Consider the following 27,946-nt stretch of genomic DNA (forward strand, 5'->3'; position numbering starts at 1 on the left):
TTGACAAAACCAAAGGTGATAAGACCTAATATTTTCTACATGAGTACACTGCTTAAAATATGGATTTTTATCTTCCTTGTGGGAAATATTTTATGTGTAGTGTTGAAAGAACACTTGTGTACACTAGATGGCAGCAATTATCCATTTTGTTTGCTTTATGCAGGCTCTTTAGTTTGCAGATAATGGTGTAAGCTTCGGGGATATCTAATTTTTCATACTGTAGGACTTTCCAGGCATTACACCCTGGTATACAGTATTTTGATGGTATTTTCAAAAAAGTTATTTTGGTATTTTGCGATCTTGCTGATAAAATTTCCAAAACCCCATCACATCTTAGAATAATAAATGAATAAATACATGTAAAAGGTGTAAAAGGTGATTTTCATAACATTATCCATTAATTTCCATAAATAAAACTCATTCAGAGCACCACGTGATAACATGGTCGGTACATAATCTCTACCAGCCATCTAATCATCCATAAATATTTTGATTCTCACAAAAGCACTGCTTCAGCAATACATGAAATGTAGCTGTTTTTTCCCCATTTACTTTTCAGTCTTGCTTGCCAGTACTCCAGTTTTCTTTAGACTTTCCATCTCCAGAGCAGGATTAGCCTTCTCTCAAACCAGTTTGAGAAGAATTGCTTTCTAGGTAACAAAATCCTTTCTTGTGCTATTGTTCCACTGGAGTATCAAAGTTAACCCATGCAGTAATGCAAAGAAACACGTTATGACGTTAAAATAGACACTAACACAATTAACTTTGACAGCCCTACATGCATTTTTTGTTAACCAGCAAGCATTTACTCACCTTCGTCTTAATTTCCAGCCCTCCTCCTACAGGTTTAATTTGCTGTCAGTCACTCTCTCTTTACACAAGAAGGCCAGTTGATAAGCAGAAGTCTGATATTGGTGATTGCTGCCGCCTTATCGCTGCACCACCTGTGAGTTGTAGATCATCCCACACATAAGGCAGGCCGGACTAACTGATGATCTCATCTGTTTAGAAACATGTATCTATGTCTGTGGTCTGTTCTGGCCATATTGGAAAGGAAGGGGATGGTAATGAGTGCCTCCAGAACAGGGGTAGTCTTCTGTTTCATATCAGTTTGAGAATAACTGCTTTCTAGGTAACAGAATCATTGTAAACTTTGTTTGGAACATGTACTTCACTTTATTTATAAATGGTGTGGCAAAGAAAGGTCATTATTATTCAATTTAAGAACAAAAACACCATATAAAGCACTAAGATAAACAGGCAATTGGCATACAGTCAACCCTGCGCATTCGCAAAGTTAGGAATAAACTTGGTCTCCCCTCAATCCATGACAGCCTGTTGGCCTGAATGGTAACTGTCACGCCCGGCTCATCCGATCCTCGTGTGTGCCACGCCCCCTGATCATCCACGTGTTCTTCCCCGATCGTGCCCATCTGTTTCCTATTATTTTCGGCTTGGCTTTTGTATTTAGTCTGAGTCTTCCCGAGATTAATGTTAGTGTGTCCCCGTCTGCCCTGTCTCCCCGTTATGCATCACCAATATTTATATATCATATGATTTCATGTGATCCAAATCATTTTCAGTATTGATTTTGACTTTAGAGTAGGTTGCGAGTTTCTGCAATCTTTCATCAGGCTCCAAAAATAGTCCCATGTAATTGTTCACGGCGAATGTGAAATTGCTGCATAAACATGGAAAATTAATAGAAAGTCTCTAAAAAAAACTACAGTTTTGCATCATTTATGAAAATCTAAGCTACAATTATAATGGATCCCTCCAAATATAGACCAATCAGCCATAACATTACAACAACCTACCTAATATTGTGTAAGTCTCCCTCACCAAAGCAGCTCTGACCCATCAAGCCATAGACTCCACAAGACCTCTGAAGGTGTCCTGTGGTATCTGGCAACCAGATGTTAGCAGCAGATCTTTAAATCCCGTAAGTTGTGAGGTGGGACCTCCATGGAGCGGAATATTTGTCCAGCACAGATGCTCAATCAGATTAAGATCTGGGGAATTTGCAGGCCGAGTTAACACGTTGAACTCTTTTTCTAGTTCCTCAAACTATTCCAGAACAATTTTTGCAGTGTGGGAGGGCACATTATCCAGCTGAAAGAGGCCGTTGCTTTTGGGGAGTCCCATTGCCATGAAGGTGTACTTGGTCTGCAACAATGTTTAAGTAGGTGGTACATGTCAGGTAAGTATCATCCACATGAATGCCAGGAACTAAGGTTTCTCAGCAGAACATTGCCTCTGCCGGCTTGCCTTCTTCCCATAGTGCATCCTGGTGCCATCTCTACCTCAGCTAAACAATGCACACACACTGTCCATGAGATGTAACAGAAAATGTGACTCATTAGACCTGGCCACTTTCTTCCATTGCTCCATGGTCCAGTTCTGATGCTCACAGACTCATTGTAGGGGCTTTCAGCAGTGGACAGGGGTCAGCATGGGCATTCTGACTGGTCTGCGGCTACGCAGCAAGCTACAATGCACTGTATGTTCTGGCACTTTTCTACCAGAGCCAGCATTAGCATTTTTAGCAGTTTGTGCTACAGTAGCTCTCCGGTGATATTGGAACAGATGGGCTAGCATTCTCTCCCGACACGCATCAATGAACCTAGGGTGCTCATGACCCCATCACCACTGAGTCTTCCTTGGATCACTTTTGGTAGGTACTGACCACTGCAGACCAGGAAGACCCCACCAGACGTACTGTTCTGGAGATGCTCTGACCCAATCGTCTAGCCCTCACAATTTGGCCCTTGTCAGTGTGGCCCATTTTTCCTGCTTCCAGCACAACATCAAAAACAGACTGTTCACTTTGCTAATACATTATATGGACAAAAGTATTAGAAAAAACCTCTTACTCATTTAATTCAGGTGTTTTGTTCAGAGCTATTGCCACTGGTATATAATATTAAGCACCTCACCATACAGAGAGATTTACAAATATTTGTGAAAGAATGGGTCATTCTGAAGTGCTTAGTGAATTCAAGTATGGATACTGTCATAGGATACCACCGTTGCAATAAGCAATTTCATGTTAGATATTCCACGATCAACTGTAAGGTATTATTGCGAAGTGGAAGCATTTAGAAACAATAGAAGCTCAAACATGAAATGGCAGACCATGCAAACTAACAGAGTCAGGTCACAGAGTGCTGAGGCACATAGTGTGTAAAAATTGCCAAAGTTCTGTTGACTCAATAACTAGTTCCAAATTTCCTCTGGCATTAACCCCAGTACAAAACCTGTGGGCTGGGACCTTCATGGAATGGGTTTCCATGGCTAAACAGCTGCAAGCAAGCCTCAAATCACCAAACACGATGCCAGGTGTTGGAAGGAGAGGTGTAAAGCACGCTGCCATTGGACTCTGGAGCAGTGTAAACAAGTTTTGTAGAGTGACAAATCACACTTCTCTGTCTGGCAGTCTAATGGACAAGTCTGGGTCTGGGTCAGATGAACGAGATTCCAGGAGAACGTTATTTTCTTGACTGCATTGTGCCAACTGTAAAGTTTGGTTGAGAAGGGATAATGGTTTCGACTTGTTTTTGCATGAGTTGGGCAAGGCCCTTTGTTTCACTGAAGGGAATTCATTTCAGACAATTATATGCTTCCAACTTTTTGGGAAGAGATTGGGGAAGCCCTTTTCTGTTCCAGCATGACTTTGCCTCAGTGCACAAAGCAAGGTTTATAAAGATATGGTTGGGTGAGTTTGGTGTTGAAAACTTGTCTGGCCCACACAAAGCCCTGATCTCAACCCCATCAAACACCTTTGCGAGGCCTTCACATCCAACTTCACAAATGTTCATCTGGATGAATGGGCAAAAGATTCCACAGAAACACTTCAAAAACTTGTGGAAAGCCTTCCCAGAAGAGTGGCAGCTGTTATGGCCGCAAAGGAGGGACCAACTCCATATTTATGCCTATGGATTTAGAATGGGGTGTCATAAAAGTTCCAGTAGATGAAATGGCCAGGTGTCCCAATGTTTTTGTCCATACAGTATAGTGTATAATGGCACCCTTGACAGGTGCCATTGTAATAAAACAATCAATGTTATTCACTTCAGCTGGAGAGGCAACGTTTTTGCATTAATGTTGCATTTCACAAATATAATTCAGGTTTTTGAATAATACAAGGCCATGAAGACATTTTTATACACAATAAACTCTGAAGCTGGACCAGTGAATGTACACATTTGTATAGCCTCAATGTAGGAAAGACATAATGTGCAACATGGTTATAACTGTATGTTACAAAAAGAATATTTCACATTACCTGGTATTTTTCTAAAATATCTCTCAGGGTTCCTGGCCACTAGAACAGTTGAGGAAAGTAACACTGGTGAGAGCTTGGCAATATGGTAATTTTCCAATTTTACCATCTTGCATATGTATTTCCAGAGAGGTATGTAGTTATGAACATAAACAATATCTGAAATACACAAAACTATTACAAACCATACAATACTCAACTCCACTTGGTTCACGGTTTTCTTTTTTTCTTTTAACACTGCCACCAATGCAATCATGCTTCTAAATCACTGAAACAACACCATTCAGCGTGGGGGGGACTAATGCCTTTGATAGTTATTTACATCAGTGTTTTCCAACCCATTCCATGGGCATCCCCAGACAGTCCACATTTCTGCTCCCTTGCAGGTCCCAGTAGAGGAGCAAAAATGTGGACTGTCTGGCCAGGAGCTGGACGGTAGCAAAAACATGGACTGTTGTGAAGCACTGATTTACATTATATAGGAAGGAAAAGGAAAGGCAGCTGAAACAGGGAATCAAGGTTATAAGTTGGCAGGCATTTCCAGATATTACACTTTGGTAAGTATTCCTTCAGGGAATTCCTTTTATGGGACGTTGACAATCTGATCATCCAGCAAAATGGACACTCAAAATTGAACACTCTCTACTCTAACAATGTGTATTACGTTAAACTGTGGATAAAAGGCATTTTAAATGTAAATTTGAGGTTGTTTTTGAAAAGATGTTTAAAGGGTATGCTTACATTAATGTTCAATTTTAAAAGTGTCAATTTTGTGTGCTTTAAAAAAAACAACAAATAAAAATCATCATCATCATGCCTTTTATAAGAAACCCAGTCTTACGAGATGTAAAAACTTGCCTGAGGCATCATTCTACAGTAGATTGAACCAGATACTGTAAATGTTAGCATTACTAAAAAAGAGAGGCTGTTGGTAAATTCACATTACACACAAATCGTGTGTGATATTTTAAGGGAGTACAAAACATAGGAAGGTCTTCCTTTATGCAAACTACATTACATTGCAGAAATTAACAGATAAGGTAAGATGAAGGTGGTAGGAATTATATGAACACACTTTCTGTGGAAGATGGTATTCATATATAGGTAATTATTTGTAGAAAGTGCCATTTGGTCATTAATAATACGAAAATAAGGAAGAATAGTTTCCATTTCATTTCCTTTACGGTGTTATAGCACAAAGTACGCTCTTTCTCCTGTGACAATACCTAACTGATCTCAATTAACGATACAATTCTCACTTGTAATATACTGGGTGGCACCCTTATAGGCAAACCAAGTTCCATCTCTACAGTGGGTCCCTTAGATTAGACGTATTGAATAAAGAGGCAGATATTGGTATCAGCCACTGGAGGGCAGCAATAAGTCCTTGAGAAGTTTCAGATTCGGTTCAACTGCTCTGCTTACCGTATTCTCTGGATTATTCACACAGAAACAGTGGGAAGGATCTGCACAAAATGAAAGGTCTTTACATCAAGAATGCAGAGCGTTATATGCCTGCAACAAGCTCTCGGTGACTTGGGCTACAGGATTCTGTCCGAGGTGGGGCCCCCGGGTCTGCTGTCCGCCACCGTGTGCTTGAGCAGGTCTGTAGGTATCAGAGGGATGTGTTGGTTCCAGCTTCTCACTACGGCTTCGTAAGGGGGAACGTCCTCCAGGGGTAGGCCTGAGAGGGAAACAGAGGCCAGCGGACGTCCAGGCACGTATGGCACCCCGGTGCTTCCCATCAACCAGGAGGCACCTCCCCACTGTTCCCCCAGGTCGTCCAGCAGGGCTCCCCCCAGACAGGGGTCAGTGAGAGAGTACGGTGGAGGGTCGTCCGTGGGCATGTAGATCTCTGTAGCACCGGGTCCAACACATTCTTCATAGCTGAGATAAGAGAAAAATCATGTTACTTACAGTTCAGAAGCACCAACTGCAGTTAATCCGTGGAATTTAATAGTCAGGATATATTTAATCAGGCTGACATTTCCATGGCTTCATTTGGACCTCTGGGGATTTTGGCAGGGTGAGTTAAACACTGGAAGGCTAAGTAGTGTCCCAAACCTTAGACTTCTGACAGAGGTCTTTAAAAAGGGAATGCATCTACCATAGAGAAAAGCAATTTTCCATGGGGGGATGATATTTATTTACATGTACTTTAGATATTAGACATTCCTTATGATAAAATTTATTTAACACAAAGAGTTTTGTAGCTTTACACAGTTGGTTTAAACAGTAACTATAAATGGCAGTGAGACGCCGAGTGCTGACAGACTGGTTAGCGCAAGCGTGTGTGAGCTACACGGCAGTGGGTCATACATCCAAACTGCTCCAGTCACCCACAAGTGACCTGAGTGTTGATCTGAAAGGAGGAAATAACCGGTGGATAATAGAATCTGTGACATTTGATACAATCTGCCCAAGTATTGGTGTATAGAGGCAAGCTCAGCCCTAGAGCAATAGTACTGAGCCATCCTGGGCTGATGCAGGAACTGGCTTTATTATGCAAAGGGACATCTTTAACCACGATGAATTTGATAATACTTTGATATTAATAATTTAATAATTTAATTTAAATTTTTTCTAGTTTCACTGGCTCAGTCTACCGTAACAAAAATATATGTAAAGCTCCAAAAAATTCTGAAAACTTTTAAAATTTATTCTTAATGCACCAGTTTGAGATTTTATTTATTCATATCTACTAAAATAACTAGTCGTTTCTTTTGCGTATTTCGTATTTCAGCGAACATTATAGACAAGAAACTACGCTCAGTGACAAATGAAGTGCAGCGCCCGGTCAGCCGAGTCTCCATCGTCATGCTGAACTGATTATTTCATGCAGCCTGTAGCTACTTAAAATACCACTCCAGCATCTTCTGTCAGCTCTGCTCAGTCTGCACCTTTTAAGTGGCATTTAAAATTCTATATTTAAATTTAAAAGGTACAAAATATGGGCCCCATGGGAATACAGCGCATGTGTGCATCAGTGGAAAATTACCTGAACACCAATAACCTTGGCAATGTTAGACACCTAACATATCACATACACAGAGAAAATGTCTGTGAACCCTTTGGTAATATCCGATTTCTGCCCTGAATCATGCCTCCTCTCTGCGTGTGTGGAGATTGCATGCTCGCCCTGTTCTGCGCAGATGGAACACAGATGGATGGGATGGTTTAAACATTCATTGATATGTGAACCTTCAGAATAACAACCTCTTGAAACAAGGGTAATTCTAATCAAGCTGCCCCACCTACAGTATAAATAACACACAATTTTAATCACTTTTCCTTTACCACATAATTCTGTTCAAGTGAAATATGGCAGAATGAATGGAGATTTTAGACAACCTCATATTTGAATTGTTGAAGCTCACAAACGTGGAAAAGGTTACAAAAGGATTTCGAAAGACTTAATCCTCCATCACTGCATAGTTGGGGAAACGGGAGAAATTCAACACTGCTGGTACTCTCTGAAACAGTGGGGCTCAAATAACGATGAGTGAATGGGTACAGTGTAGAATCCCCATAGGTGTAATGAAGAACCTAGGGGGGGGGGGGAATTAAGGATCTGGAAGCATCTCTGAATATTAATGCCTGTGTTCATTGCAATGAGAAAAACACTGGAGGTTTGCTATAGACCACTGAGATGTTCTATACTGTACCACCACTGGAACAATGTTCTCTCAACAGATATAACAATGGTTGAAATGTAGTGAATGTTTGGAGAAAATAAACACTAAATATGAGCAGTAAAAACTCATCCCAGCTGTTAAGCACTATGGAGTATAATGCTGTGAAGTTATTTCACTTGAACAGGGTTTGGATTTATTATTTAATTATACCACGGCTTTGATAACTTCTCTTTTCTTATTGGTCCAGAGATTTCATGTGGGTGATAATTATTTTTGTCTAACCACACAGGTAGGTCCAGCAGCCTAATTACAGTTCTATAGTAAAGCATTGTAATGTTATATTAAACATAAATATAAAAACCTGTGTGACTTTTTCAGCATAATTTTCTTTGGTTTTCAAAATGCGAGTGTCTGTCTGTTGATGGTTTCTAAGGTAAGTTAATGGATTTGCCTCTTCTAGTCAGTAGCCTGACCGGACGTTCTATCCTTATAAGGACTATGTTTTTAGGAGCACATTGAAACATTAAATGCTACTTGAAATAATTATTTTCTGCAAAATTAACCAAGATTATTCTGTTATCATTTTGTGGTCAGTAGTCATGATGAACCACTTTGAAGTATATTATATATTATATAACTTCATATAATATTCATATAATCTTGTCATGGTTTATCCCTTACTTATTATTGAGGACCAATAGGCTATGTTGGAGAAGGAAATTGTACAGCACGATGTCAGGGTCTCGAATGTGATCTAATTCAATATCAGAGCAGCTCAGGCAGAATAAATTCCGTATTTGAGAACATCAGATTCCTGACCTCAATCCCACTGAAATGCTGTGGCACGATCTGAAGCAGGCCATTCAAGCAAAAAATGTCAACAGTATACATGACCTGAAATAGTTTTCTACAGAGGAATGGACCCAAAACATATCCTAACTGCTGCACAGGTATTATCAGAAACTACAGTTTAGTGGAAATATTTGCCAATACTACACATAAGGGCCCATATACCTTTCCCATCAATGGTTTGTTGTTTTTAAACAACCTTCTCAATAAAGATATGGCAATGTAAAATGTTGGTTGTCTTTATTACTCAAAAACCATTGCATAATTGTAACTTCTTGATTAAATAAAGTCTTCTGTATATTAGAAGAATGTAGCATCATTACAGTAAAGCTAATCCTAATGAATGAAATGCTGGCCTCCGGTCTCACAATCCCACAAAAACCTGTAAACTTATACCTATTTTATGACCAGGTTTTACTGGACATAAATATATCTGTGGGAACCCAGTATTTTTCTGTAATTCTCCCATAAATGACATTATCCTATAAATCTCACAAAGAAATAGAATTGAGTATTTGCCTACCCCACCTTGCTCTCTATGAGAGACAGACACATACAGATGAGCATAAAATGGGGGTGGGGGGGGGGGGGGGGGTCACAGCACAGGATCAGCCAGCACCCTATGCACTGTCAGAAAAAATACCAATTTGTACCCTTTAGGGTACAATTACTTGTCACTAGGCCTATATCCTCAGGGATCTCGCATCATAGCTGTAGGTAAATGTACCTTTTAAGGTACAGAAATGGAGGTACACTAGTCTTGTTTGTACCTTGGGGAATAAAATCACAGCCAGAGCAAACGGGCTATACCCGTTTTTTGGACACTGTAGCACAATTGGGGTTAAGAGCCTCGCTCAAGGGCCCAATAGTGACATCATTCTGTTAGCCACAGGATTTGAACTGGCGACCTTCCGATCACAGGCATGACTCCTAACCCACAGAGCATAAACAAATACCCATAAATAACCCTATTCAGTTTAGGCTTTGTAGTGTTTGTGAGCTGCTTGTCTGGAGTAGCGTCAGTATAAGTCCGAACCTCAGTTCATGCAGCAGTATGTGCTGCTTTCCAACACAATGGGCCATTAATCAATGGGAGCTGAGTGCGTACCTGCGTCACGAGCTGAAACGCTGACAGCAACATATGGCCCAATCTACCTTCACCATGGTACATTTGGCCGTTTCCTCCCATTCCCTGTGCCTGTTGCCCTGCTGCATGTGTCACTTGGATGGCCATGCTCTCTCCGTCTCTCCATTTGGGCTCCACAGGTGAGCGCTAGGCCGAGCTCTGAGAGCCCCCGTGCCATCTGTGGCCACGCTGCCCTGCGGTACATCACGTGCTCGCCCTCCCTGCCCCTTCCCAGAGCCAAAGCCTTCCATCTGCCCCCGCACATTCATAGCCAGAGCTTCACCACAGGTCCGGGCAACTCTGCGGCGTCCGGCTGCGGACGATCCAGTCGTGCGCTGCTGAAACCTGGCCACGATCGGTAAAGATATGTGACGATTATCCAGCAGACCATTGTCTCAATGAACCACAGAGGAGATTTCCTTCAGTCCATGTTTCGCTGACAATCAGCTTCTAAGTATTGTGTTTTCTAAAAGCGTAAGACAATCATAGTAAATGTACACATACCCAGAGCACAGATCTACCGCAGCTCCTCTGGACTCTGTATGTTTGATTTCCCACATACTCACGCTGGGCCAACAGTCATTTTGTTTTCATTCCTCCCCATCATTTTTGTGGCATCAATCTCTACTGCAATCCTTCAATAAAACCTGCATCCCCGCCCCCTCCCGCATCCTCCGTGTCACGAAGCTCTGTCTGCCACCGGGAGTAAGTGTTATGGATAGATTTTGGTTATTTTTGGAAAACGAAGTGAGTGTACAATGCTTTTGTTTTAATATACGCATATTTTAATGTGACAGAACTCTCGGGTCCCACAGATTTGGAAAACAATTTTCTGTTCTTTACAGTTCCATAGACCAAGATGGGGTGTCTAAGGGGGCCCAAATACATGGCCTGTTTCCCTCTCCCCCTGTAGTAAGACCCAGAGCTCCAGAAAAGATAAAGGACCTGAGCCCAATATGTACGGATATGCCCTCCATCCCTCCCCCACATCTCAAATCAAAGCTTGCATGACAGTCACAGAGAAAGCTTACTATCACCTAAGAAACTGGTCCAAACAGGATTCAGAGGCATTCGGCAGCATTCTGCATCCTAGCATATGGAAGTAATGTTCCATATTCATCATAATTTACCGCTTGACAGGACTGTTTACAGTTGGAAAGGCAAACGAGCTCCTGCACCAAAGGAGATGCAAGAACATCTTCCAATATGTCCAAAAACCAGCTGGCTCCAGCAAAATGCTCAATGCTATCTTTCAGGATGATTTCATACCTACTCAATGTCAAATTCTACAGTTAAAATATTTCTCCATCAACAGACAAGTTGAACATAAACTCACTATATTTTTCTGCATGTAACAGCCACTTTTTTCAGTAGAGTCTCCACCCCATTGTCTCCTCATCGATCAACCTCTCAATTCCCCATTCATGTTACTACAGATGTGAATCATTATCACATTAAACGTTTTCTCAAGTTGCTAAGGGGCCTGTTAGGCAGCACTGGTCCCTTCCTGCCAGTTCCTGCACTGTAAGTGTTTCTCCGTCAGTGAATTTGCTCACTCTGGGCTTGGTGCCGCAGACAGCAGGTTCAGGAAGGAGTGCTGAGTATGAACACTCTTCATAAGGAAAAGCCCAGTAAATACATTATATTTAAACAGGGTAAGAAAAGTCTGAAATCTGAATTAATGGCAGACCATTAGTCTGAGTGACAGGGGTCCTAAAAAATCTGGAACATAATTGAATTAGTCTGGTTTGTGATCCCAATACGATATGCTTTTGTGGGACCCAAAATCTCTAACAGTAGCCCTGCCCCTCACCAACCCCTACAATTTTTTTTGTTTAATTACATTGATGTAAAGGTAAATATACCGACTATGTCAGAGGAACTAAACAGGCGGACTCTGATTTGTATAAGACGATTTAACCTTAACCTCAAGTCAGTAATTCACCCAGGAAATTTTATTGTGAGCCCTCCACCATGCTTTTACATTACTGATTATAAATGTACATGGACATTTATATTTTTGATTAAGCAGTGTGACGCCCAGATCTATGGTTTCAGTCACCACAGTTTCAGTTATCCGCACTTTACCATGATCTGGAAAAAAAGACCAGAAATATTTCCTATGTTCTTAACGAATATACATTTTTTCTCATTACAGGTTATGTACTGGTAGATGATACAATATTTTTCACTGTGAAATGTATAACAGTAGCCTGTGTTTTTTCATTTTTCCTTTGTCCTTTGAGGGGTTATAAAAAACATTGTTTTCATTGCTCATCCCTTGGTACATGATATTTTTTCATTGATATATCATCTCTTGAGAATTAGGGTAAAACATCAGGATCCCCTTCATATGAGAGGAAGAGAGAGATTGAGATAGAGTGAGAGACCGTACAGTCTATATGCAAATCACAATACTAACTGTCCGTTTATTTAAAGACAATATGGGCTGATTTCAGGGCTGGAACATTTGTCTCAAATCTAGTTCTTAACTCACTGAAGCAATAAGAAAGCCAGCAGTAAGAAGATGGACCCCTTGATATTAACCCTGACTATGTCCTGAATTTCAGCACATCTATATATACCAATGTTTCTCTACCTGATCCTCAGGGACCCCCAGCCTCTGGCCAGTCCACATGATTGGTCCCTCCCAGTTCCCATAAACGTGGACTGTCTGCAGGTCCCAGAGGACCAGGTTGGGAAACAGTGATATATACATTATGCGGGCATGTGGAATCAATAGGTCACTCACTGAGGTGGCGCATCAGGGTACATCATGGTGCCGTGAGATGGACTCTCTGCATGAGAGCTGAAATCAAAGGCTGGGGGGAATTCCTCGATGCACGTCCACCTCAGCTCCCCGAAGGAGCCACCGTGGGACAGGCCATCCGAGACTGTGAATGTACACCAAGGTTTAAGCAACACATCGTTATTCCTTCACAAAAATTATTAGGCTGAAAAACATTCAGAAAAACAAAAGGTTAAAATTCTTAATATTCTGCCTTGTAGCTAGAGTGCCTTTCTTAATTACACGAGTGTAAACAGTGTAGTGTATTTCTGTGGTGTCTGTGATTAATGGACTGCAGCGAAGCTTGTTGCTTTTTCCCTACATAATTAGCTAAGGGCAGTGGCGCTGCTGATGCTCTCAGTGACTAATCCTCGAATCCTGTGATATAGCTGAGATTAGCTCTGCTCCCTAAAAAGCTGCAGCAAGCCCACATTAATCTCTTCAAAAAATTAACAGTGATAATGCGTTGCTCACTGGAGAGAGTACCTACATGATATTTCTTAAGAAAAATAAAAGCACGTAAGTAGCTTTATGAAGTTCATAATGGGGCTGATAAGTTAAAAGGGAAACATCACAACTCTGGCATTTAGAGTAACTTTATATTGAGAATTAAGCGTGTGTGATCTGCATGTTTCGGGGCTAGTCCTGGGCCGTACCATCTCTAGGGCGCAGGTGGGGGTTATGTAGCCGGCCGTCTTTGCGCAAACTGCCCACGATGATGGTAACACAGGACAGGAAGAGCACCAGGCCGATAACAATCCCTGCCACCACTAGCGGGGACACCATGAGGCTGGCCTCTGCTCCGCCCTCCCGGCAGTCGGTGTAGTCATGGGCCTGGCTGCTCAGGTTAGAGCTCACTTGTTACCGCAGAGGTAGGGCATGTCGTCCAGGAAGCAAAGAAAAGGGATGGAAGAAAGGGAGTAAGTTTATATATATATATATATATATATATATATATATATATATATATATATATATATATATATATATATATATATATATATATTCTTTTTCCTTTTATTTTCCTTTATCTTAAAAGATAGATGTAAACTGTACATACATGAGAAAAGAATTGACAGAAGTGAGGAGTATATTTACTTACTCTTAATTATTGCATCAAAACCTTCGAGATAAAGCTAATCAGGAGACCTCAGTCTAATCTATTAATTTTTATGAAATACATGCACAAAATGCAAATGGAACCTGGCTTGGTTGGTTCTTTCTTGGCTGAAGAATTTTCATCATAATGAACCTTATAAATGTGCACAGATGTAGGTGATTGATCTTACAATTTTAATTGAATATTGTGGGGTACTTCAAATCCTGACACTGAACAATTTTTTTTTTCCTTTAATAACTTGTTATCAAGGCCTTTCTTTGAGTTTTTTCGACATCTCTCATGGGGCCCTTCTTGCAGTGCAATAAAAACAGAGGATAAGGTGCTCATTGTTGGAGTAATTCATTTTTTTTCTACATGGAACTATTTGTACCATGCAAAAGCAATTGTGCTTTATATTGCTTTGATAGACTAGCTCAATTGTATCCCTGGCTAAAAGTGTTCTAACCCAATGAGAAGCCACCCCTACCACAAACTAGCACAGAGACTAGGTTCCTTGAAGGCTCAATTTCTTGTTCACAGACACTATATATTATACAGATCAACATATAGACAGAATGACAGTCAGACACAGGAAGACAGTTAGACTGATAGATATAACTGACAAAATAAAGCACAATTATATAATAAATATAATACACTTTGATTAAAGTAGTAGAGTTACGTTGCACAAGTAAGATGCATTAACTAATTTATTTTTGTTTTAGATACTTTTGGGATGTTGCAATGCAATGCTGCCATTTTAAAAGAAAGAATTAATAACCAGGTTGTCTATGCAGTATTATGTGATAATGAATTACAGGACTCAGCTCTAGCAGTAACGCAGGGTTTTGTTCATTTACTCATCATTTCAGATGCATATGGGGAATGTGTACAAACAACCCATTTATTTATTTTATAAAACAGCCATTGTTACTATGCATACAAAATATTCCTTTTGAGATTGTTAGTCATTCATTGCAACAACCCTCTTGTGTTAATACAAAGCCTTCAATCATCTACTTCATATACATATTCCAGTCATATCTCTGAGGGAATATTGCATGCTCTTATGTCAGCCTCATGGTAGAAATCTTCCTTCAGAAGTTGCCGCCTATACTGTTGCAGTTAGACCATATTTACTCACCTTCAGAGCCATTAAGTAACAAAACACCAGCAAGTTCACAAGTCAAAATTCTGCTGTTTAAAATCATTATTTTTCACTAATTACTTACTTATTGTTCACTAATATAACCTTATTGTTCTGCTAAAAGGGCACCACATTGTTGCCTCACACTTCTAGGACCAGGGTTTGAATGTCCACCATGGCTCCATGTGTGTAGGGTTAGGGTTAGGGTTGTGTTGTGTTGTGTTGTGTTGTCCCCCTGTTGTTGTGGAGTTTCTTCTGGTTACTCCGGTCCCCCCAGCCCCGATACACAGTCCAAAAACATGCTGAGGTTAATTGGAGTTACCACATTGCCCATCAGTGTGAATGATGTGTGAGTGCCCTCTGATGGTTTGGTGCCCCATCCTGCGTTGTTCCCTGCCACGTAGGAGCTTACCCGCAACCCGGAGTAGGATACGTGGTTACAGAAGAGTAATGGATGGATATTATGTAAAACCCAGGCAGAAAACTAAAATTTCTGTAAACCTTCAATCTATACATTCCCCCACCTTATCTGACAAAAGCCCTGAAGAAAATATACGAGTCTTAGTATCTCAAAGTGACCTCAAGTCATTTTAAATATAACATGCCCATATCCTGATCTTTTCTAAATCTGCCCGCTTACCATGTTTTGTTTAAAGTGAAATACATACACTTTCACTATAATGTTTCTGTTTACTTTGGGTATTTTTCATTAATTCTGCAGCTCCTTCTGTAATCCAGGTGTAGGCGTAATTGAAAAAAAAAACCCTTCTCTGTCTTCTCCCCTCACTCTATTTCTGGATGAATATTACATTATGTACAGCATTAGATTAAATGTTCTGCTTCTTCGTTTTGTAAATCAGCTAAAACCATACTTTGCCATGAAAAAAAAACATCCAACCATGTTTAATTTTTCATCCAATTTATACTTCTTAGTCTTCATTTCTACCTTTCATTGAAAATAAAAAGCAAAAGCTAGCAACATTACTTTTGCAATTCAATTAAATATATAAAACGCAATTTCAGGGATGTTTACTTCTTCATAAAAGGACAGGTAATTGCTTGTCTATGTATATGTGTGCATTTAGCCCAAAATAATTATATTCTTTCCTTTCAGACCTATAGCGTTCTCCTCCACCATTGAGCAAATTCTGCCTTTCTTCTGATTAGAGGGAACCTCTTCTTTGTTAGTGAGCAGGCTGTGAGAGGAGGGAGTTCTAATAAAGCGTGTAATCCCTCTCTCCCTGCCGAGAAGCAGGCCTGGGCCTAGCCGCGGCGGAGAGCGTCCTCACATGTTTAGCTGGCAGAGTCATACAGGAAGCAGGACTCTCTGGAGAAGAGCAATATGACTGTGAATGTGAAATCCTGATAAATTAAATTTCCATGTCACCTCTCATCCCTGCTCTCAGGGGGATGTGAAAAAAGAAATATGTATATATAATGTAATTTATATATAATTTTTTTTTTACATATATATTCAAAACATCAATGTTCCAGTAAGGAGAAATGAACAGAGCTACAAAGGAACATGGTGGCATAGGTGCAATGAATATTTAATAATATTTATTCCAGCAATAAAACTAAAAAATACTTACAAAGTATATAGCAGTTGAGAGTGTTGCATATAAAGCTTTGATAACTGATATTTTCCTGCTCATTTGTGTTATTTGGACAAAGAAAACATTATAATTAAGGTAAAAACCTTGTATTTCGAAATCTACTGTGGCATGCTAGTTTTCCAGAAGGCTGATGTCAGTTTTTAAGTTAATGTCTTCCTATTTGTATGTGGATTAGTGGTGAAGAATGGAACATGTGATCTTTGTGCGAGTGCCAGCACTTCTCTGTAAACACATTCAGGTCACAGTCATCAGGCCAGGCGAGTTCAGCACAGAGCAACAAGGCCTGCTGGGTATCGCTGACCCAGGATTCTGTAGGTGTGAAGTCATCAGCACCTTCTGTTGATCTACAACTGTTTTGCATGGAAAATATTTCAGGAAATGGGGTTCTAAATGTTGTTCTGATTGCTATTTTTGTGTAGATGTATCACAGTCTATCTGTTCCAGAATGCACCTGGCTCTTAGTTTTACTCTGTCACTAAATGTTTCCACTAAAATAATAAAAATGTGAAGGTTTAGTACCTGCTTCAAACCAGGAATCATTAGTGTCTGCAAATGCCTGTAATCAAGCTGTTAGTGAGGTCACTTTCTTTGACTGTAAAACTGTATGTTGTCAAACAGTCAATAAGGGTTTAGGGGAATGCTTTCACAGCAGCACCAGATATTACCCAGATAAATAGCCTTAAACACTTTCTTTGACTGCCTTTTGCACAGTACGGTGCAATTCAGTTGCTTCCATCAATGCCTAAATTCTGAACATTCTAACATAGCTCACATTTACATTGTGTGTTAATGTTTTCATACCTTGAATTTTTTTGCACTTGTCCTGTCTGTCTCTGCACTTTAAGAATATATGTAGCACTGCAGCCTTGTGGAATGTTAGATCATGCCACTGTATGCTGTGTTACTGGATGGTTGGTGAGATAATAAAACTCCACTTGACTTGTCTTGACTTCTTACTTGATAAAATAGTGGTGCTGGACACCATGGACCGAGGGAGGATGAAATGTCATCTCTGAGTAGCTGATACTCTTGTCCACATGTTCAGTCCAGTATGACTGAAGTATCATCACAGCTCACGCTCTTATGCACTCTAGAAAAGTTACTGTTCCCCAAACGAGGCCCAAGAGAAAGACACTCGCCACCATGATCTCTTTGAAAGAGTGACTCTACTCCCTCAGCTTTTCGCTTTGCGACAGCAGGACTGCAGCTGTGTTACTGGGAGGCAAAAATGGTACAAGCCAAAGAAATGTTTGGACCAAATTTTGACAGACAATCAAGACATTTCAGTGTAGTAGGAGGTGCTGAAGTCTATGATCATCTGATGAGGCGGCTGTGCTTTGTGAGAATGAAAACAAATGAAATGGACCCTATTATGCTCATTTTCAGTGTTCATAATTTTATTATAATGCTATAAAATTTTACTAGAATAGATTTACATGCTTCAATGTTTCAAAAACACATTACTATTCTCACACTGTACATCTCTATTCTCTTTGTCAATAACTCTGAAATGCGAAGAAATGCCCTGTCAGTGCTTTAAATCTTACCCCCAATGAGCCCAGTGTTCCCTGATTGGTCACTTTGCCCCCTTTTGGCCAGCTTGCACTACAAATTCTGCCCCTGCCTTACAGTCTGCAGAAAGATCCTTGCAGGTAGGTGGACAATAAGGATTGCACTATCCGATGACCACACCATGTCACAGAAGTAAGGGATGGAATTCCAATGAGGCGTTATAGGCATATTAGAGAAGAGTGTTAAAGAAAACATGGGTTTTTGGAGTGACCATGATATGTCATGGATGATATGACAAATCTGTGTTTTTTTTTCTTACATCTGGATAGTTTCCATGATTTGATTTGATATTTGGCAATACTTAAGGCATTAAGACACATTCAAATTCTCCTTTGGTCTTTCTGGTAACAGTCCATAAAGCAGAAAAGACAAAAGTGATTGCTTAGAATTTTGTAAATACAGTCATTCCTCTGGAGGAACTTAATGAAAAAAATCTTCTTTCTAGCCAATCAAAATGAATTATTATTGTTTATCTGTTTCTGTCTACATAATAAAAAAATTCTTTTCAATTTATAATTTAAATCTTACTGATTTTCTATCCAAAATGAATTAAATGTGAAACTGCATTTAGCTCCTTTTCAGTTTCAACAAAAATCAGTCCAGATAGATAACAACAGCAGTTAAAATTATCACAATAGACTGGAGTCAGAGGAAAGTCTCAATACTTACAAAAGTGTTTTGGGAAAGTTGGTTTTCTCTAGATTTAGAAGTAGATGATTCTGAGTGGTTCATAATCCGGATCACGGATCATCTGGAAATTATTTTTAAGGGCACGCCAATCATGATATCCCTCCAACATTCAGCACCATTTTTCTTTATAAAGTGGATTCTGGTCATAAATGATCAGATTTAGGAGCTAAGCTCAGTAACTGCCTGGGGTATTGAACAAATGGCAGGCTTTGGTCAGTGATGTTGGATAACAGCCTGTTCAGGTTCTGGGTACTACTTAAATAGCTCTCTCTGTAACAAAACTCTGGAGGAAAGGCACAAGAAGCTTTCTTGACACTAGTGCTGACATTGCAGTGTAGAAGGCGGGATGGGACAATGTGTTCCTTTTCAAGCAACTTATGCTGACAACAGTCGAATGAATAAATGATGATTGAGCAGGCAAGAAGTATATAAGTAGCGACAGACTGGAACTTCTAATTAATCCTTGCTGTAGACTCTGCCACCTTAGATTTAGAGAAAAGTTGTACTGCTCAACATTTCCTACTTTCCTATTGTGGGTGGAGATTACAAGGAAGGAGAATTTACTTTCATCAGCAAAGCAGTCTGGATGTGATAGACTTCTGGTTGTGTTACATCAACAATTCCTCAAAATCATCCCATCTTGAGAATGGTTCAGTAAACACATGGTTCTTCCACTAGACAACACAGAACACGATCCATAACACATTAAAGTGTAATGTACAGGCACCCTAACCAGACTGCTTTTTTTTACACTTAGCCCACATTCTAATTTGTGCTACTCTGGTTCTTCCTAATAGTCATATAAATCTTTAAATGGACATTTCCTCCCTATTCAATGCATATTCACAGTAAAGATTCAGGTAAAATGAAAACAACCAATATTAGAATTTAAAGCTTAAACCATGGCTCTGTAACCATCCAAAAAAATCTACAAAATGTATAAATTCTTACAATATTATCATTGCAATTACTACAGTATGTTTTAGGTGCAATGCACTGTAAGGGTTAATGGACACTATAACGATAGAGCCAACTAAATAACCAATATCTGTAAGAATATCATTTTATATGATTGTACTAGAAAGACAAAACCTGCGATAAAGGTATTGTTGCAAGTAGCTTAATATCTGGGTCATTGAACGCATTTGTAAGACAGAGCTGCACACATACTGTAATACAAAAAAGAGCAATGGGTCTGATGTCATCGAGCCTTCAGTTGTGTTAGTTTTAACATTCTTGGTAAATGTTTAGGTATTTTGTTAATCTTTCTTTTCAATCATTGAAGGATGTATTATTTTAAAATTCATCATGAAAATTTATCATTTCAGTAATAATAAAATGCTAATTAATTAAAAGCATGTACTCTGTCAACATAAAATATTTCTTCAGAACCATCACTAAAAGATCTGTAATTATGAAATTCATACAATTCACCAAAATTGAGACATACATCATTTATATTTATTTCACTATTGTTAATATTAAATTTTCATTTCATTCTATTAACTTCCTCTGCAGTCTTGAAGGAAGGGGGCACAGTCCCTGTGTACCAGGTCTCTTGCTGTCTTTACATGCTGCATATCTCCTTTAGGATATATCATTACCGACACCCTACAAACTGCAAATGACTATAGGGAGTCCTGATATTTGTTTGCAGGCAGCTAAAAGCCTCTGATCAATTTACAGTCCCCCCCTCCAGTCATTCAAACACAGAGAAAAAAATAATTATGTTCCACTTCTTGGCAATTGGCAGATATCATCATACTTTAGTCTCAAAGCAGGGCTGTGCTGTAGAAGTACGCTATTACCTTTATTGCCAGACCCTTTCTTGGAAATGCACAGAAAAATAAAATAATTTTTAAATGTAAAGATATGCTAGTTTGGGAATGGCTTTAAAGCAATGTTTGCATCTTAACGAAACCTCTGAAAATATTTATCCAGCCCAAAACTGAAAAATAAAAAAACCTGCTGAATTACTGTAATGACTCTCCCACAAAATAAATATTTTAAGAGAATTAGAGAGACTGTGTTTTATAGGTCAGAAAAAGCAATAAGAGGTCCAGTCTCCCCAGCACATACAGGAGCTGTGTAGCAGCGCAAGGCGAATTAATCTGTTTAAGACTGCTAGCTATGTCTCCCCATCTGACCTGCTGACTGCGCTCCAGCCACTTCAGTCTTGGCTGCAGTTTTACTCAACAAAGGAAATGAAATCTACCAGGGTGAACGTGACAGGAAAGATTGCGTCATGTGACCAGGGTCTCAAGGTACCAGTGAGCAGGGAGCAGACGCTGTTTGTACTGCTGACCGTAAGGTGCATCTGCAGCTGGGAACAGGAAGTGACATACGGGGAAAAATTTGATTTTTTATGTAACTGATACCAACCCATCTAATAAACATTTACTTGACAAAAAAAAAATCAATGTATTTAGTTCATCAGTGTCCATCGGCAATTCTGAATTAGTGCAATCAGACTCACAGATACTATCAATACTGATAAACCCATCAAGAATTATCCAGATGCATCTGGAAGATTCTCAAATGTGCATTTACAGTCGTGCATTTGCATTTACAGCCTCATCGAATCACGTCTGATAACATTTATGTCTGAGGTCTATTGTAAATAATACAGGCTGATTCAGAGACATCTGGAAGTGGTGGCAGTAGGACGTTATAGCTGGTGTATGGCTGAGTGTAACAGGGGCAGGTGAATGGACAGCTCTGTCAGCCGCATGATGCATCTTTGTCTATATCTAACGTGTAATACAGTACGATGGGTATATGATGGACCATTACAATAGCAATATATGCCTATATTGACTGACGCCCGGTGGTCCTGGTCCCAAATGCAGATGCAAATCCATGCAAAGCTGTATATGAAAACATGACATGAGACCAGTACGAAGAGAAGTGCACAGAGAGATGGAATTAAGTGTAATACCTATTATTATATACCTATTACCACATTTTTAAATATATTGAAAATGTTCTAATGTTTTTTTAAGCATTTTAATGTTCAAACGGCAGAGGAAACCATGAACTTTTCAGGCATAAAATGCAAAACAACCCCTCCCCCCCCCCCATGCAGTCACGGCAATAAAAATTATTGTTAAGAAAACTTTTATATAAAAATGGCCTTAAAATTCCATTTTAAGATTGAAAAAATGACGTGTCATTTTATTCACTATGGACATAGGCATTTTGTTGTATCGTCACAATCACATGCTGCAAAAAAAAATCACAAGGGAAAACAACAGCACATACCCTAGAACAGCATGTTCAATGTCTTTTTCTGCTCTAAGTTGCTTTGGATTGGATCACCTGAATACTAAAAAGGTACCTCTTGTGTGCTGTGGCCCAACCCACATGTCAGGAAGAAAGAGTATGTTATTTTTGCTTAACAGTAAAAGCGAATTCACCGTCCAGTTTTACGTAGGAACACAAGGTTCTGCCCCAGCGTTTGTACCGACAGATATTCAGAACGCAAATTTTGAGCTTCACAGACTGGGAGCCACATCATTCAGGGAGTCACAATCATGACACTGAGGCATAGGTGTTAAGCTACATGTTAGTGCAGGGCAGCTATGTGCACACCATTTCAACACAGTATGCATGTGATTTACCTATCTAATATCTCCTTTTGTTTTCATGCTATATTCTAGTAAGAATTAAATTATAAAAGACTGAATTCAGCTAAGGGGTGGCATGGTGGTGCAGTGGTTAGCACTGTTACCTCACCTCTGGGACCCGAGTTCGACTCTCCGCCTGGGTCACATGTGTGTGGAGTTTGCATGTTCTTCCCATGTCGTCATGGGGTTTCCTCCGGGTACTCCGGTTTCTCCCCACAGTCCAAAAACATGCTGAGGCTAATTGGAGTTACTGAATTGCCTGTAGGAGTGCATGTGTAAGTGAATGGTATATGAGTGTGCCCTGCGATGGGCTGGCCCCCCATCTTTCTGGGATAGGCCATTGCTTCCGGGATAGGCTCCGGACCCCCCGCGACTCAGTAGGATAAGCGGTTTGGAAAATGTATGGATGGATGAATTCAGCTACATCATTCCAACTTTAATTTGTGCTTTACGATTCCCTTTATTAGTAAGGGTGACATTAAAACATTTCTTAGACCAAGTTAAAGTAAGGTAAAATGCGCATTTAACTTGGAAAAGGCAAAATGACTCAGCAGAACAGACAGTCTGGGAGCTTGTTCCAAAGGTGGGAGATTATGCCAGACAAAGAGCTGGAACAGATAGATTAAATCTTTTTTTTCTTCATTACAAGACAGGTGAAAAGTAATCCAAAGCACAGGTTCTTGATGTCAAGGTGTTTGGTTTGCTAAAACCCTGGCCAAGGCTCAGCCTTTATTGAATAATATAATAGCAATGTGCTATTAGTTCTTATAAAAATGCTTTTGTAGGTGTCAGGTGTGTGTGAACTAGCTGTGCATCTTGACCCCCATCTTTTGAGGGCTTTCATAGAGCCTTCTCACAGCGCTCTGAAGGAGGGCAATCTACTGTAACAGCGCTTTGAGGGTGAGCAATCTGACAGTTAAACTCAGAAGGACTTGTGCTGTATATGCATGTGTGAAGCTCATTGATGATCACTTAAAAAAAACACCTAGCTGGTGCGACTTCCTTAGTTTTTGCATGTCCTGATGGTTCTCTGAACATTTATTACTGCAATCCTTCATATTTTCCTTTCCCAAACAACCATACAAATTGCAAGCACCTGTCTACCTCCAGCTTACAACAACTAGCCATCAGCGGTACTGAAACCTCTGAAAAGTTGCAACTTCCCTCATCTGCTTGAACCTCCTACTACTATCTGATCTACCAATGCTTCGCTCCAAAAACTTGTTTACTTTTTTATTGGCTACTGAGGTCTTGGATCAGATGATGCGAAGGAGAGGCTGACAGCATGCAAAATCCACTCAGATCCTCACACCCCTAAGCTGAGAGAGTAAAAGAATATCAATAACACATCCTGTCTCTGTCAAACTGGAATAAGTGCACCTAGAGAGGTCTCCCTTTAACATCCATTGTGCAATGTCCTCTCCTGCCCTAAATGCAGCCCACATGCTTTAATGACAAAACCTGGAATGGACTGTTCCAAAATACACAAGCAGCTGCTGCCTGAATCAAGCATGACATTTTCAGCATCAGGAAGGTGAGTGATGTATACAGTAGGGTTTCATTTGAAAAAAAAAATTAAAAGAGAAGAAAAAACCATTAGATGGACAGAGCATTGCTGCCTGAGACTGAGCTGTACTTTCAATTATTAAATCCTTGTGAGATGCATTTTCAAAGGTATGAAAGATAAAATCGGGCTTGTCATTTAGTTCAGACAGCTTTGTTCTCACATTTGAAAATCAAGCTTATCAGAACATGATAAAATCACAATGGAGAGATAAATCATAATGGATTTACACTGTACAGAAAATTGCATTTTATTGGGTCTAATTATCTGAAAGAGGTACAGTAGTTTAACATTAGAAAAGTTCAAGAAATGCGTAACAGGAGAACTTGGGCTAACAGAACTTCTAGGCCGATGCATCTTTGTGCAAACCCTTCTTCTCCCAGAATAATAAATAACTAAGAAGGAAACAGAATGTAGCTTCGCTTACCTGAACAGACGATCTTCATCAACATGTAATCCCTTCTACAGTTCTTCATATAAGGACATTTCAGACACTTGAACAGTTGTTTGCCAAGCTCTGCTTTTGACATAGGAGGACGAATCTCTTATCTGTAAGTCAGCAGGTAAATGACCGAGAAGAAGATGAGAGTACTGAGTTGCATTCCTCTTCTATTTGATGAAAACCTTGACTCTTTGCAGCCCAGTGAACGGCCACATGGTTTAGTGCTTATTGGTCCACACATTACAGTATTTAAAAAGACCTTCCATGTATGCTGACCGAAAAACACGGGGGGAGCCTATTCCCTAACAAAAATAAAACCCCAGACTGAGAAATCTTACACTTACTCCACATAATAAGCAGATACCACACCTACAGAACCTAGAGAGAGGGGTCCCTGTCAGCTTCAGTTTAATTTGAGTAGCCTGACACCCGATGGGGGGGGGGTGTCTGCTGAAAAAGAAAAACAGGAATCAGATGCAATGCCCCTGCCACTGGTGATTTATCGAGAACCTGGACGTTCTCTACCCAGCAGATAGTGATGGCCCAGCGGGTGTATGTCCTGTCCTCACAGGTGCGATCAGCCCAGGGCTGCTGTTTCCTGAGTGACTCCCGTTGGCACTGCTGATAGTGGGCATTTTCAGAACAGGTGGTGGTGTTCCAGAAAAACAACATGCGGGTGATGGTAGCATGTTCCCCGGAACAGCAAGCACAGGTGTCTGGCCTGAGACTTCATCGATCATAATCGATACTGCCTGGCCAGCAGCTACCAAGAAGCTCAGAAGGGCCCACGGCACTAGGAATAACTTAAAATGGTGGGGTTTTTTCAACACTGCAATTAGAAACCAGATGAATGATGCACATGATACTGTCTCTCCACACAGTCCTGTATCATAACCAACTATCTGTTGAGTTCATTATTTATTTTATGGAACTGCTCTGACATAGATCAGGGTGATGGTGACCCAGAAGAGATGATGGTAGCTCAGCACAGGGCACAGGTACACACAAAGGGCACCAGTTCACCTACACAGCATGAGCTCTGGGATCCAACCCACAGAAACACAAGCGACATGAAATGCCGACACGTTTGGGAACTGAACCCTCCACCCTAGAGATGTGATGCTATACATTGAGCTACAAACCCAGCCATTTACTTGCCTCAGCTATGTCATTTAGGTTTCATTCTTCAGTTTACTTTATTTTCCTCTCAAATAACATTTAATTCCAGTTACAACGATTTGTAACCATTTCTAAACCTCAGTGACTTTGCTAGAAATTTAGGCAGACTGGTTATAATATATTTTAAGTACTACAGAGGTCCCCGAATGTCATATGTTAATGTTAAGTTTAAAACTTCTGACAAATTCGCTTCCTTTCCACTGTCTGAGTGTGATGTACTCACAATGACACTAAGCGCATGACCTGCTTTCAACTCTGGTGCTTTGCTGGTTCACCTCAGGATGTTTCACTGTCTGAGGTGCAGGAACAATTAGCAGGGATTACCACTTATTTTTTGCTAAACACTGAAAAATTAGACTCACAGGTGTAACACCAGATGAGAAGCTGTAGTGAGGGACACATACAGAATCAGTAGTGAGTGCTCATTTAGTGTACTGATAATATCAGCTTCCTTACGTTGTATCAGTTTAGGTCAGTTATCTGCTTTTTAGTCATTATCAATAAATACAGGATAAAGATACACAATAATAAAACAATAAATGCATGCACACATCTATTTAAATATAAAACTTTTAAATATGTCTTGATCAATATATATTAACAAATTGAAAACAAAACAAAATGAAAATATTCGGTAAACAAAGGAAGACATTTTAAAATACTCAGAACAAAGTAGGAATGAAAAACTTTTAAACACCTACGTTTTAACGTACACTCCAGTTTTCTCGGATACGCAATAACTCATAAAAACAGCACCAAGTAGCCTAGATATACCCACCGGCTGGGAGAGGAAAACACACCAATGCGACTCGGCTTCAATGTTGTCATGCAGCTTTAAAACTACCAGGCAAAAAATGTTTCATTCTATTACTCGAACTAATTTATACAAAAGTACTTTGCAAATAAAGCAGTTTATAAAAAAAGAAACACGGACGCTTTCGTCAGCTGGTGTCCAAAGATCATCGTGGGAATTTGTATTCGCTTAAAATAACTGATGATATCTCGCACGTTCAGGTCCCGTTTACATGAGCATTTTCTTGCATTGCTTCTGGTAGACGGACGGATCTTTAGAGCCCACGTTTAGTCCCGTGACAGCACAGCGCGCAGCTTTCGCTCCTTCAAGCGTTCAGGCCGGCCGGCCGCTCGGATCTATCACAGCACCTCCATCGTACCAATGAGAAGGGCGCAGATCTGCGGCGGGCGGCGGACGCTACTGTACTTTCCGGCCCGATAGCCTCACACTCCATGTTATTTGGGGTCCAAGTGGCGTTAGCTTCTGTTTCCCTATTGTTTTTCTCCTGATGATGATGATGATGATGATGATGATGATGATGATGATGCTTATTATTATTATTATTATTATTATTATTATTGTCTTTGTTTATTATTATTGCTATTATTATTATTATTATTATTATTATTATTATTATTATTATTATTATTATTATTATTATTATTATACTGTATTCAAAAATTTTCAGCAGTGTCATTAGTATTGTTTATTGCTATTAGTATTGTTACTTCTGATGAGCACTGTTTCCTTACACCAGCAGCGTTGGGGGTTTGCATCCCAGCCCTGCTGTGTGTCTGGACTTTGCAAGTACTAACTCCCCATGTATCCTGCTTTTTCTCTGGATGCGTTTCTTTGCTCCTGTGGTCCCAAGACATGCAGTTAGCATCTCTAAACTGTCGGAAATGCATGCATGTCCCTTGTGATGGACTGGCATGCTGTCCAAGGTACACCCAAGACTTCTGCTCTTTGCATTCTGGGATAGACTCCAGGCTTCCCTCTGAGGTCCTCAGTGGGGTAAGAGATTAGAAGATGGGTGGATTATTATCATTATTATCAACACCTGCTGTCCAGCAATGTGCAAATTGTGCCTGTTAATTGGGAGATTTTTATTATTATTACAATTTGCACTGTTTTCAAAGATAAACATATGAAGGAGGCTTAAAATACTGCAGCATCAAAGTAAATCTTTTGATCAACTTAAGTGTAACTTCAAATAAATAAGGTAACCATATGACGTTTTAAACTGAAATTTTAGATATTAGATATCAAAATATTAGATATAAATATTAATTGTAAGAGTGCATTACTTTCTATTTCATATGCAATACAACATGCTAAAGACATTTGTGAAGTTTGTAGATTTGTTAAATGATTTTAAACTAGGAAAAGTCAGTGGTATGGTGCCTAGGATGTTGATGCTGTTTCTTTGCTCTGTAACTCTGCGTTTGTGTGTGTGTTTGTGGGAGCTCATCTCACATACGATACTCTAATAAATCAAAGAAACACAGTTCAGAGGAATTCTTCAGGTCAAACTCGAG

The 27,946-nt window shown here is 39.9% G+C and overlaps 1 protein-coding gene across 2 annotated transcripts; it reads right to left on the bottom strand.

The window, feature by feature from the left end:
• Nucleotides 1–1,175: 1,175 nt before the first annotated feature.
• LOC125705822 (protein BEAN1-like) lies at nucleotides 1,176–26,851 on the bottom strand. Of its 2 annotated transcripts, XM_048972114.1 has the most exons (6): nucleotides 24,781–26,851; nucleotides 24,422–24,543; nucleotides 23,892–23,930; nucleotides 13,337–13,537; nucleotides 12,645–12,786; nucleotides 1,176–6,169 (listed from the first exon to the last, which is right to left on the bottom strand). In XM_048972114.1, exons 2-6 carry the CDS (start codon nucleotides 24,522–24,524, stop codon nucleotides 5,824–5,826), a joined length of 831 nt encoding a protein of 276 aa, XP_048828071.1. In that variant the 5' UTR covers nucleotides 24,525–24,543; nucleotides 24,781–26,851; the 3' UTR covers nucleotides 1,176–5,823. The 2 variants fall into 2 exon arrangements, with proteins under 2 accessions (XP_048828071.1, XP_048828072.1); XM_048972115.1 differs by lacking the exon at nucleotides 23,892–23,930 and having other exon boundaries at nucleotides 26,394–26,851.
• Nucleotides 26,852–27,946: the final 1,095 nt, after the last annotated feature.

The sequence above is a fragment of the Brienomyrus brachyistius genome, chromosome 13 (genome assembly GCF_023856365.1).
Source record: "Brienomyrus brachyistius isolate T26 chromosome 13, BBRACH_0.4, whole genome shotgun sequence".
NCBI classification, from domain to species: Eukaryota; Metazoa; Chordata; class Actinopteri; order Osteoglossiformes; family Mormyridae; genus Brienomyrus; species Brienomyrus brachyistius.

Excerpts from the sequence above, each read along its gene's own strand:
- LOC125705822 (XM_048972114.1), bottom strand. The coding sequence starts at position 24,524 with ATGTCAAAAGCAGAGCTTGGCAAACAACTGTTCAAGTGTCTGAAATGT. Across the intron at positions 23,931-24,421 it reads GATGAAGATCGTCTGTTCAG|GCAGCAGCTGCTTGTGTATT; the intron begins GTAAGCGAAGCT and ends TGCTTGATTCAG. Across the intron at positions 6,170-12,644 it reads TACCCTGATGCGCCACCTCA|CTATGAAGAATGTGTTGGAC; the intron begins GTGAGTGACCTA and ends CTCTTATCTCAG.